Below are 12,634 nucleotides of genomic sequence, written 5' to 3'. Positions count from 1 at the left end.
CACAATACAGGCCCAAGGACTCACCTGTTCGCAGAAAAATCAACCACAAGACAGTGACACACCTTTTTAATCCTTTATGTTTGCTGTTAAATGTTCTTTAATATTTATATAATCCCCTTCACGTGCCTCCATAACACATAATATTGACTGTGATGATATTCTGATGGATTTATTTCAGTGTGAAGGCAGGTAAACACACACACACACACACACACACAAACTCACCCGCAGGGCGGACAGGTCGATGTCATCCAGACTCCGCGTAGGTGCGTTTTCTGACATGTTTACAGTAATTTCTGAAGGAAGCGAGGATTAAAAATACGTGGTCCAAAACTGCAGCTACTCTTTTTGTGATTTATTTTCCACAATGTTTATTTCAAAGGACAGTTCAGGAAAACTTGTGAGCTTTCCGGAGAAACATTTGGCTCGTCCCCGTCGCGAGCAGTTTAACCGCGTGCGAAAACAGCTGCAGGATTTCTGACCGTCAATATGTTTCAAGAACAAGAGGTTCTTCAATGCCAACTGACCCTGTTCTTGAGACAAATGTTACCAGAAAATGGTCGAGAGAGCCTAGCGAGCGTTTACAGATGATAAATGGCTGGTCTATAGTCCTGAAGACTGCATGGCAACATTTACATGAGCTTAAAGTGGCGCTCAGATCCGGTCAGATGTACCACACTGCGCGCTGTCTCTACACTCATTTTGGCAGAATGCGTAAACTAAGCCAAGCCCACCTCAGTCAAAGAACACTACATTTATATATATATATATATATATATATATATATATATATACACACACACAAGCGGTATAAATCAGAAATATCTCAATAGAAAGGTAAAAGTTCAAGACGAGTGAGAAGCCCAGCTCCTAAACAGCGGCGCTCGCGCTATCCGCGTCAATCTGCCACCACCTTCATGTTACGGCGCAACCCACGCACACGCCTTAAAACAGGATTTCAATCTGGATTTCGATGTCACCGCTCGTCTGAACAAATATCTGCAGTTTCCAAAAGTCTCTACAATGTGTTTAAGCTTGAAATATGCGGTCCTAGTGTCGAAAACAAGGAGTGTTTACGTCGAATAATTTTCCGCCCGCCTTGCAAACTTTCGTTCCCTCCTGCCGTCAGTCCGTCAGTCAGCTGCGGCTCCCGGTTGTGCGCACAACTCTCCGCCGATTTGGTTGGAGAGAAAGAGAGGGGGAAGAACAGAAACCATAAACAGTCCCTTGTTTGTTTTGTTTTTTTTTTTTAAAGCCAGGCCCTTTATCTCAGCGACTCGTCACGATGCACACACATTACTATTTAAATATTCTTGAACGATTTGTCTCAGGACTCTTGGGAATAAACTTTGTCCATCCGGTGTAATGTCTAATGTTTTTGTCTCAGATTGAACTTCTCTCTCCAATGTCTTGGTATGATCCTTCCTCCTATTCCTATTTCTGTTCTTTGTGGTCGGGCTGTGACGTCTCACCTCTGCAAGGAAACTCAACACTATTTTCCAAGCACTTCCATTATTTTCCTCCCCCTACAATTCTCACCCCTCTTCCTGAACTGTTAAAGTGCTACGGTGCTACAATAGGGACAAACTACCTGAATAAGCTAGTTACAATGGAGACAGGTGGTGCCAGGATCTCTCTCTCACACACTACAAAACCGAAGCCACAGCAACTATATAAATATTTATTCAGACGGAGAATGTAAAAATAATCGATTGCTTAATGGTTTATGACGTGGTGATAATTTAGTCTGTAATCCAAGAACACATCTGTGGCAGACCGGTTTCATGTCACAACATACAGGAAAAACATGAAAAAAAAAATTGTGTTCTGCTGAAGAAAGAAAGTCATACACATCTGGGATGGCATGAGGGTGAGTAAATGATGAGATAATTTTTATTTTTGGGTTGAACTAACGGTTTAAAAATGTCTGAAATAGTATAGACAGTAATAATGATAAAAAAAGCACAATTGTCAGTTTATAGAAAGTGCTAAATGACAAAGTAAATAAAAAGTAAACTTGATTGTTTGATGTGATTGGAATGTTATGTTATTAATGGTATTATCTACAGTGGTCAAAACCTAAAAGATTCTGTTAATGTGCTGTCACATATAGCATTCTATATTATTTGTACAACAGTACACAGGCTGATTAGTAATGGCTTGTAATAAATATTAAAAATGTCATATTAAAATAGGGCATTGCCAATATTAGCTTTGCTTTTCTGGCCTCCAGTCTGCTCTACTTGTGTTGCTACCCCCTCCAAAATAGAAAGTGGAATCGTCTGGATCGCTGACATTATTACATAACAATAATTTCTCCTGGTTGTCATGGAGATGGGGGTGTTGGTAAATGAGCTGAGACCCCCTCTGAATATCTCACCATGTTTAATGCCCCACCTGATCCCTGCCCCATAACACCCCCTGCCCATTTAAAAAAAACATTTCATCATTTGCATGTCCAAGTATGCCCCCACCCTTATCTCTGTTTTTCCAGCTTTTAAAGATTTGCGGTTTATGTATTTTTTCCTGCTTCTTCTCTATCTCTTCCTCTCTCTCTCTGTCTCTCTCTCTTTCTCAGCAGCCAAGACCAAGTCAGCTCTTTATACCCATCACTATAACAACCACAAATGTTCTGACAGATTTGCTGCCACTGCATTGAGAGGTGTAGTGCACGCAGGAAAGATGAATAAAGAGAGAGGCAAAAGAAGGTAAAGCAATGCCATACACCCACGCATATTCACAGCAATAAATGTACATTCTGTTCCTCTGTCATTTAAAATACTCCACTTGAGCTCTCATTTGCCCTGTTTTCTCCTCCTTTCTTCTCTCCTTATTTCACTCTTGATATGCAGTAGTTTACATTCTGTGCCATCTTCAATATTCAGATAGCTACATTCATGAGCATAATGGACATTGGAGTACATCACTATAATTTCTTGATATATTTTGCAACAACATTGTGCTCTTCTACTGGCGTAAACATGTTAATTTTCTTATACATTGTTCTGTGGTTAGTGGTCAGAGCTAATCATCAATTTATAACCACTTTCTTTAGTCCAAACCAAACTGAAAATCATGTGATCATCACACTTAAACTACAGCAGCTTCAAGCTCAGTTAGTTCAGAGGATGTGATATTTTTAAACTAAAAAAAAAAAAAAAAAAAAAAAAAAAAAATCAGTTCAGAGTTGGTTCAGTTAGTTCAGTGGATGTGTTATTATTATTTTTAAATCAGTTCAGATTTAGCTGGATGTGCGACATATTTTACTTCAGTTCTACTTCAAAATCAGTTCAGAGTTAGTTCACAGATTGTTTTTTTTTCCTTATCTTTTGTTTCACTTGCACACTTTAAACTGCACTGTTTGACATTCTTCCCTGCTACGTCCACACCTCAGTAGGTACCATTCCTTCTTTGCTTTTAAGTGATGGGAGCAAGTTCTCCTCACACAGAAAGTGCAACGGGAAATGGACCAGGATGCCTCTGATGGCCTGTAGTTCTTGGCTGGCCTTCTCTGGGTCAGTAAGGCTGAGGTTCTCAGTGTTCACATGCTCCATCAGCTCACGTAAGCTGTGGATCGAGTCCAAAGGAAGACATCGGAAGACCTACACCATAAAGGAAAGACAGAAAATAACTTTAGTAAAACCATTTTAGTGATGTCACAATTATGGAGCCAATTTAGGGACTAAGTACTTTGAATCTGACGTATTCTGAATCTGAACATTTAAAATGAGGCCAAACATTTGTCTGGAAAAAAGTGAAAGTTTAAAATTGTAACAGCAATAAAGACTAAAAAATTATGTTGATGATGTTGCTTATTGAAAATAAAACTTGTTTTTCAAAAACTTTGAAACCTGAGACTTGACACTGAAAAAAAAAATGGCTCCATACAAAATCCCAAATTGAAACCGAAAACATTTTAGAAATATAATCCATAACTACTACAACAGCACCTTTTGAATCCTAGCGATTAGGATTGTGAGCATAAACACATGGGTAATATTACCAGCAAAGTGTATGGGAGTGGTGCTACTGTCTAAGGCTTTACTGCAGGACTGCAAATTACAGTAGTTACAGGTTTTGCCTTTGTTTAGACCTGCATTCAGTGCATTCTCCCTATGTATCTGTTCAAATCATGCACAGTAACTTTAAATGAATACATTCTGTTAAGGACATCAGAAAGATACATAAATGATAGTCACAGTATCCAGAATGAGACTACAAGCTTCATCCTTCACCTTCTCATAGATGGCAGCATTTGACTGGGCAATTTTGTTCCAAACATTGATGAAGAAGTGATCACTGACTGGATCATCAATGCTGAGAGCTGGGTCAGATTTCGCTCCTAGAAGAACACTGAGGAGAGGAGGTAAGAGGTGATTTTAAAAGTCAAGAGACAAGTACAGTAAAAAAAAAATTTAGTCTGAAAAATATTTAGGTTCCACATTCGGAATACATTGAAATCAACCTAGTTTACATTAATTAGTTCGACACTTTCCCACCTAAGTATCATTATATTAATTATTAATTTCTCATCTAATCACGTCAAGCTATAATCACATTGAGAGTTAATTTAATCTCAAGTTTAAATCTATTCAGCGTAAAAAAATTTTGTTTCAATATTTTACTTCAAGTCTGTTCAGTAGTTATTCATCAGTGTACATCAGTGATTCAACTTAAAAAAAAAAAAAAAACACACACACACATCAAAAATGTGTTCATTCAACAAACTCATTTAGGGTGATTCAGTGCACCCCAAAGTCTGCCAAAGGGGGAATATTTCTGTAGAAAGTCTAACACAAGTAAAAATGTTAAATGTGCAAACACAAACCATTTGCTGTCAGATAAGGAGATAAATTCAATCTAATCATATGATCCAGAGACACGCATTAACGTACACAAAACACAATCGCTTGAGGTCACATCCCAAAACCAGTAGTGAAAGGTGCTACAGACACATATTAGGAGCATCCCCTCTGTTCCCCTTGGCAACCAAAAGATGTTCTGGTAGCTGGCAGTAAGGAACACAACGTGCCAACACAAATTGCTTCACTTACGCACACACACCTCACTCTTTCACACACACACTCCCACACAGATAGGGGAGAAAATTGGACAAAAGAGATGCTGAGGTGCTTCACTGCACTAACGCAGATATATCATAGCTACTGCTACAAAACCACTGTCACATTGTAGAGATATTTTAAGACCATGATAAATCAAGGCTTTTCATAGAGAGATACTGTATGAAAAAGAGGAAGTGATTGGCTATTGGTGATTAGATGGCTATTAATAATTAAATAATTCACTAACATGCACACAAAACGTAGCAAAAAATGATTTCATAAATTGAATGCTTTGTTAAATTGTTATTACAGTCATTCATTTTCTTTACTTTTTCAAGCCTGGAAAACACCATTTTAAAATTCCTGATATTTCCATGAGAACCCTGTTCATTTACACTATTTGTTTGAGACTGGTGATAACCGATCTTTTTGGATTCTACACAGAAATTTTAACTTTGAATACGTACTTTGAGACCTGAAGCATTTCTGTCACAAAGCTTCCTCATTTTGTCCTGGACAGACTCAGGGTTCCCACTCAAGGCACAATTTTCCAGGACATTTCCAGGACATTTTATGCACCCAACAAGTGTAATATTTAAGCAAAAACACATGCGTCCATGTAAATCGAGCTTTTATTTTGGTGTTTCTGTTTGTTTTTGATGGTAGTTTCTCACCTCTAGATAAGCAGTTTACTCCATGGCCCAGTGTTATTATTAATCCCCGTAAAGCTGTGATTCAATTAAATAAATATATACTAAATTTGCGTAATTTTTTGGGATTGTTATGCAGTAAAAACTCACAAATCATCATATACCCCTGTAATTGTGTTAATTACATTGTAAATGCAATTACATGTAAACATTTTACTGCATAATAACTAAATATGCAGTTAGCAAGCAAACAAGCAAACAAGCAAAAAAAAATAATAATTACACAAAAATACGATACATTTAGGTGAAACCTGTGTTTATTGGAAGACCCTAAATTATTTTTGTATAAAAATGTTCTGCCTCAGACAATGCAAGAAAACGTATCTAAGGTTAAAATAAACTTACAATAAATCTGTAAACAAAAAACACAAATGAGGATTCAATAATTAGGCCTGTTGCCATTATTACATTGTCTGATATTTAAATCTGATATATGGCCATATATGAAAAAAATACAATTAGAGTTCATATATTTCAGCATTTATGTACAAATGCAAATTCCACAAGTGTTTAAAAAAAAAAATATGTTACATTTGTTAGAACTCCCTAAATTGACGACTGAGCAAAAAAATTCTCTTGATTCTGAGATAACCTTGGAGGAGCTCGGCGAGGTAATTAAGGCCTTGCCTTCAGGCAACAGAATTGGCTCCACTTTTGTTAGAAGTTTATACTGAATCATTAAAGAATGGAAAGCTTCCGCCAACCATAACACAAGCCCGGATCAGTCTGATTCTTAAAAATGACAAAGATCCAAGCGAGAGTAAGACTTACCATCCAATTTCCCTGATCCAGCTAGATGTAAAAATGTTGTCAAAAATTCTGGCTAACCGATTAAGTAAAGTTATGACATCTCTTATACATAGAGATCAGGTAGGATTTATTCGGGGTCGTAGCTTTTCTGATAATATTAGGCGTTTCATCAATATCATGTGGTCAGTAGCAAATGATCAATCTCCGGTCGCTGCCATCTCTCTTGACGCCGAAAAGGCATTTGATATGGTAGAATGGGATTATCTTTTTAAGATTTTGGAAAGGTATGGTTTCGGGAGTACATTTATTGGTTGGATTAAGTTACTTTATAGACACCCTGTAGCAGCGGTACAAACAAATGGATTAATTTTAGATTATTTTACTTTGAATAGGGGCACTCGGCAGGGTTGCCCTCTTTCCCCATTATTGTTCTGTCTTGCCCTGGAACAATTAGCAGCCGCGATAAGAAAGGAGGAGGATTTTCCAGGGGTGGTGGCGGGAGGTATGGCACATAAACTTTTGCTTTACACAGATGATATTTTATTATTTGTCTCTGACCCTACTAGATCTATGCCTTGCCTCCACAGAATTATTAATTCCTTTTCTAAGTTTTCAGGATACAAAGTCAATTGGTCTAAATCCGAAGCTTTGGCTTTGACAGCGTACTGCCCAGTAACGGCTTTCCAGCTGGGCATTTTCCAGTGGCCCAAACAGGGCAATAAGTATTTGGGCATTTTATTTCCAGAAAAATTGTGTGATTTAGTTAGAGTTAATTTTGACCCCTTCATAAAACAGTTTGAGTGATGTGGACAGGTGGGCTTCATTACATTTATCTATGATCGGGAAAGTTAATGTTATTAAAATGAATTGTATTCCAAAATTCAATTACTTGCTGCAGTCTCTCCATATAGATGTCCCCCTCTCTTACTCCAAGCAATTTGATAGCATAGCTGAAGTCAACTTTTTGGGATTCCCAGATCTCAGTTCTATAAGTATTTACAGTTGCGCCACCTGCTTTGTACTGTTTTTGGGAGTGGTTTACACCCCCCTAAAGCGGCAGATACTCTGGGAGTGGTGATTACTGCTTTTGGAAAAGGTCATGAGGCATCAGTGTATTACTCCCTGCTAATCCAGAGTCTGGGGGACGGAACTTCAGCTTCTCTTAAGAATTTATGGGAGAAAGATCTAAACTTGGTATTGGAGGAGGGAGTGTGGGCTAGGATTCTAAAAACCGTCAAATCTGCATCTAGAGATGCAAGGGTTCGCCTTATGCAATTTAAGATTTTACATAGAGTCTATTGGACCCCCTCTAGATTGCATAGGCTTGGTCTTAAAGACACACCCACCTGCTGGCGATGTCAATCAGAAGATGGAGACACAACCCATGTCTTTTGGGGATGTGTTAAGATTCAAGAGTTCTGGTTGAGGATTCAGAGTTTTATGTGCGAGGTTTTGGCCTCTCAAATTTTATTCTGCCCCCAGACTCAGTATCTTAGGAGATGGGGCAGTCATTAATTTGGAGAATAAGCACGTGAAAAACTGGGTCCTAACTAGTATTATGATTGCCAGACAGATTATTTTAAGGAGTTGGAAGTCGGCTGGAGCGCCCCCATTTCAGGAGTGGTGTTCAGAGGTGGCCAGAGTGGCAGCTCTTGAGGAGGGGATATCCAGAAGACTGGGGAGTCTAGACCTGTTTGGGGAGAAATGGGGCAAATATCTGTCTTTTTTGGAGGGCTCTCAGGGAGGGACAGTGGAGAGAGGTGTAGGGGATGTGTGTGATTTGTTTATTATTTATTTTATTTTTATTTATTTATTTATATTTTTTTGTTTGTTGTGTGTCTATAATTATGTGACCACCAGCAGGGTGGGGATAGTTAGGGTTAAATATTGATTCTGTATATATATGTTTTGCTGTTCCTTTCTAATAGATGAAATCAAAATGTTAATCGCAAAAACAATATGTTACATATGTGTAAATTGCCATTTCTTTTTTCATATTGTCATATATATTGCATATATAAAACATTTATGAACATTTACTTTCAGCATATAAGTGTTCAGATTCATGGCCTACTGTATACTGTAATCACATTTGACTACAAAACTAATGGGGATTTTAAGTGAATGTTAGGGATTCTTTGTATAAACGCGGGGTTTTGTGTATCATTCGCAGCACTCAGGGTGACAATTAAACATTAGCTGTGCTGTCTGCGGTCCGCAAAAGTTTATACAAGGATTTTGAAAGTGAACATACAACGTGGAGGAGACGAGGTGGAGACACTTACACTGTTACTATGGAGATGATACAATGGCAGCTGTGCATTTGGATATGTCGTGACTGCTTCAAGCTTTTCAAGCATTTGTTTTGCATCTGTCAAACATGAAGAAGTAAAGCGATGGGGTTCCCTCAGAATTACGTTTTTTTGCAAAAAATTTGCAGGAATTATAAAAAATTGCAAGCTACCGCAAATAATGCGGAGATTGGTTGTATTTGCAAGAATTCTTGTGCTCGCAAGATAGCAAAATCCTGGAGGGACTGACTTTTGAGTGCTCTCTGTCATCTTACACACACAAGAACGTGCATAATGATCATGTTGAGGTTTTTTCAGTGTATGAGCGGCCGGCTATACACATTCATTTTGAAGCGTGCATCATTTGCAGATTATTTATTTATTCAATTAAATCAGAGACTTTTTTAGTTTAATTATCCCACTAGGACATATCAAAATTTTAATTTGATTAATTGTACGTACAAATATGTCAAATTCCACAACATTCTGCATTTTTTGCTAATGCCATTTTTACAACTAGATTCCGTGTTTTCCGCATACTACATGTGGTAATCGCGGTACAAGCTGACTCCGATCGTTGAATTATTGAAAATGAATTCACATCCCGAGGTATAAAGGCCAAATCACCACACTACTACTCCAGTGTGAATTCATTAAAAAAAAAAAAAAAAAATCAGTGGTCCGACTGTCAGGTGTACTGTATCATTTTTCTACAGCATTTAAACTGCTGAGCATGACTATTATCAGAAAAAAACAACAATAATATCCTAATAATAATAAACATTTTGAGTTTCAATATTGTACTTTGGTCAGTGTAAAGCGCATTTCACATGAGTTGAGGGGTCAACGCCAGCGTCAAGCGGTGCTTTGCTCTTCCACATGACAAGCATTGCAGAAAGTGTAACAGAGGGGCAAATTTACGAGCTTGCCATGCACGAAGCGGGAGGTGTGCACAATAAACATTGAAAACATGTATTTGGAAGAGAACAAAATGGCAATTGCTTTGATTGCAGAAAATAAAAAGAGGACTCATTTATATTAGATCTTAGTGTTGTTTTTTTGTTTGTTTTTTTGGTAAATGTAATTACAGTAGTTCAATAATCTGGATCCTCGGAAATGATAAGGTAATAATTGATTAAAATAAATTATGAGACATTCAATATCTCTTCATAATTTTGGACAGTTTTAAAATATTCCTTGTAGCTTTGTACTCTCCAAGACATCATTTGTGTGAGGCAAAAACGTGTGAAAAACACTTTGGTGTGAAGTTGGAGACGAGGTTGCACTTCATAGACATTAGGCTTGTTTGAGATGCCAAACACCTCGCCTTGAAAGAAGACGAGAGTAGACAGCTGCAGTTAGGGGAGCAGTGAAATACGTGCTGTCAAGTCGGACAGTTCTTATGTCTCGAAGTGGACTAGACACCTATGAGATCAGAGGGAAATATCGCAGGATTCACGTTCATGCGCTGTTGCTGATAAAGTGTATGTAATTTAAATTCTGTTGCTTTAAAATGAAAATAAATATGATGAAAAAGACACTTAAATGTACCTGTTATTTAATTTCGCCAATAAGATGCGTCTTTCCATCCATTTTTAGTTTAATAAAGACACATATTTTAGATATTTCAGAAATATAATAAAAATCACATATCCCATTTAAAGATCGCACTGTCAGAGTGTTGGGAATATTCAAAGATAATTTATACACATAAAACATGATATTAGAGATCAAAAAATCAAACATTTTACAAGATAATGAAACATCACGTTTGTTTAAGCCAATGAGCATTAAGCTGTGTCGTCAGCAAGTCATTTCCCATCATGCCTTTATTCAGCGCTGTCAGAGAAGAGCAACTGCGCCTGACTGCGCCGCCTGGCACGGCCACCTCAACATCGCAAGGCATATGTCAGCATGACATCACAGCAAGTCGGACCACACTCAGAAACATTTCTAACCGGAATGCACCTTGCGGTGATCACCAGTGATCGGCCTCGGTTGGACTGCTATTGCCAAGCACACAACTGGACACTGCTGTAATCAATCACATGGGTGTAAGCGCCCTCAACCATTGATGTTGTGCGCAGCCACCGGCAGTGACAAAACGATACGAATGTGTGTATTTGACTCCTATTCCGAGTCCTGATCGTTACCATGTTTTTGTACATGTAGCAAAAATCTTGCAGGCAACCGTTTCACACTAAAATATTTTCCAGGACATTTAGGGATTTTTCTAATTTTCCATGACTTTTCCATGAACGGAAAAATGCACTGCAAAATTCCAGGTTTTCCAGGATGCGTGGGAACCCTGTACACACCTGAAGCACTCCTTTCGTAAGGCGAGTGCTAGTGGTCCAGCCTGGTACTCCTCTCCGTTCATGACAGAGGGAACTCTTTCCTCATCTTCCACCAACACCGCCAGCTCGCTGTCACGACTGCCCAGCATGCTCCTGTCATTGATGTTGGCTGACCCTGATCACAACAGGAGAGGAAGGACATTTTGAAGAACTTTAGAAATGAACTACACTTCCACTATCCACTAGCAGATGGCTTTTGGAGCTCATCTTCACTACAGAAATAGTAAGTATCCTAGGTCACAGAGACAGTAAGGAGGTCTGACTATAACTTCATTACAAAAAAACAATTCTTGATCAATATTTTGGTGTTGTTTTACAGTACAAATATCTAAAACATCCTTAAAACAAGATAAATTAACATGAGAAGCAAAATGTTGTAATTTTATTTATTTAGTAAATAAGTTTATTTTTATTAGTTTATTTTGTAATTGTAACTATGTAGAAGAATAAGACTTGTTTTTAGAGAATTGCAAAAATGTTTGTTTTGTTTAAGCATTAAGCTCACTTTGTTAGAAAAATTTTTTTTCCAATGGGGTTAAAAAAAAACTTAATTCAAGATATTCTTTGAAAACAAGTCTTAAAATTGTATGCAGTTTTGCTTCAAGTAATTTTATCTGGTTTTAAGGACGTTTTAATGGAAAACGAGACAAAAATACTGGTTAAGAGTTTATTTTGCAGTATTGCGACTTATTGCATTTATTTGATCTCACATGTCTCACCTATAATGTAGTAACGGTCATCAGCAATGAGGGCTTTGCTGTGAACATAGATGAGTTCTGTAACAGGGGAATGGCCGAGCTGAGAGTGTTTGCGCAGACCACACAGAGAAATATACTGTCTCCATTCATCCTGCACTGATAAGGAGATGGGGCAGTCATTAAAACAATGAATGGTAAACCATCTGTGTTATTGGTTAATGGGTTGAATGCTATAATGCATGGCTGATAGAAAACTAAACAATAACACTTCAACTAAATCATTTAGTCACGTATGAATAGAGAGAAGTGAAAATGACAGATGGAGAACAAGACAGGATGCAAAACAACTAATAAAATCTAACCCTTAAAAGAACTAACTTTAAAAAAAATTACCAGAGTGGCAGAATTACACAATTATTTTCTTAATCAGTATTTTTGCCTTTTTTTCAGTAAAATATCTAAACATCCTTAAAAAAAAAAAAAAAAAAAAAGACAGACTTACTTGGAAGCTATTAAGACATTGTTTTCAAAGAATATATATTGAATTAAGCTTATTTTTCACACCCCATTGGCAAAGAATTTTTCTTGTTTTAAGCATAAACCTCAATATTTTTAGATTTACATTATTCTTAAAACAAGAAATAAATTGCCATGGGGAAACAAAAATAAACAATTCAAGATTCTTATTATCTTTCACAATTTTGTTTCTCAAGTGAATTTCTCTTGTTTTAAGGATGTTAAAATATTTTGTATTGTTAGTAAAAA

General features: G+C 37.3%; 2 protein-coding genes across 10 annotated transcripts in view; both read right to left on the bottom strand.

Moving 5' to 3' along the window:
- LOC127435214 (misshapen-like kinase 1) overlaps positions 1-2,987 on the bottom strand; it is a 67,188-nt gene extending 64,201 nt beyond the window's left edge. For all 4 annotated transcript variants that reach the window (XM_051688499.1, XM_051688507.1, XM_051688515.1 and 1 more), the window contains exon 1: positions 226-2,987. In XM_051688499.1, coding sequence (XP_051544459.1) covers positions 226-282 — 57 coding nt within the window. In that variant the 5' untranslated portion in view covers positions 283-2,987. The remainder of the gene's footprint in view (positions 1-225) is intronic.
- A 149-nt stretch (positions 2,988-3,136) lies between these two features.
- LOC127435235 (phospholipase D2-like) overlaps positions 3,137-12,634 on the bottom strand; it is a 42,390-nt gene continuing 32,892 nt past the window's right edge. For all 6 annotated transcript variants that reach the window (XM_051688525.1, XM_051688535.1, XM_051688544.1 and 3 more), the window contains 4 exons: positions 11,891-12,025; positions 11,133-11,286; positions 4,236-4,353; positions 3,137-3,602 (listed from right to left, as the gene is read on the bottom strand). In XM_051688525.1, the coding sequence (XP_051544485.1) occupies positions 3,378-3,602; positions 4,236-4,353; positions 11,133-11,286; positions 11,891-12,025 (632 nt within the window). In that variant the 3' untranslated portion in view covers positions 3,137-3,377. The remainder of the gene's footprint in view (positions 3,603-4,235; positions 4,354-11,132; positions 11,287-11,890; positions 12,026-12,634) is intronic.

The sequence above is a fragment of the Myxocyprinus asiaticus genome, chromosome 4 (genome assembly GCF_019703515.2).
Source record: "Myxocyprinus asiaticus isolate MX2 ecotype Aquarium Trade chromosome 4, UBuf_Myxa_2, whole genome shotgun sequence".
Lineage (NCBI taxonomy): Eukaryota > Metazoa > Chordata > Actinopteri > Cypriniformes > Catostomidae > Myxocyprinus > Myxocyprinus asiaticus.
This window is presented reverse-complemented; position numbering and strand designations above follow the sequence as displayed.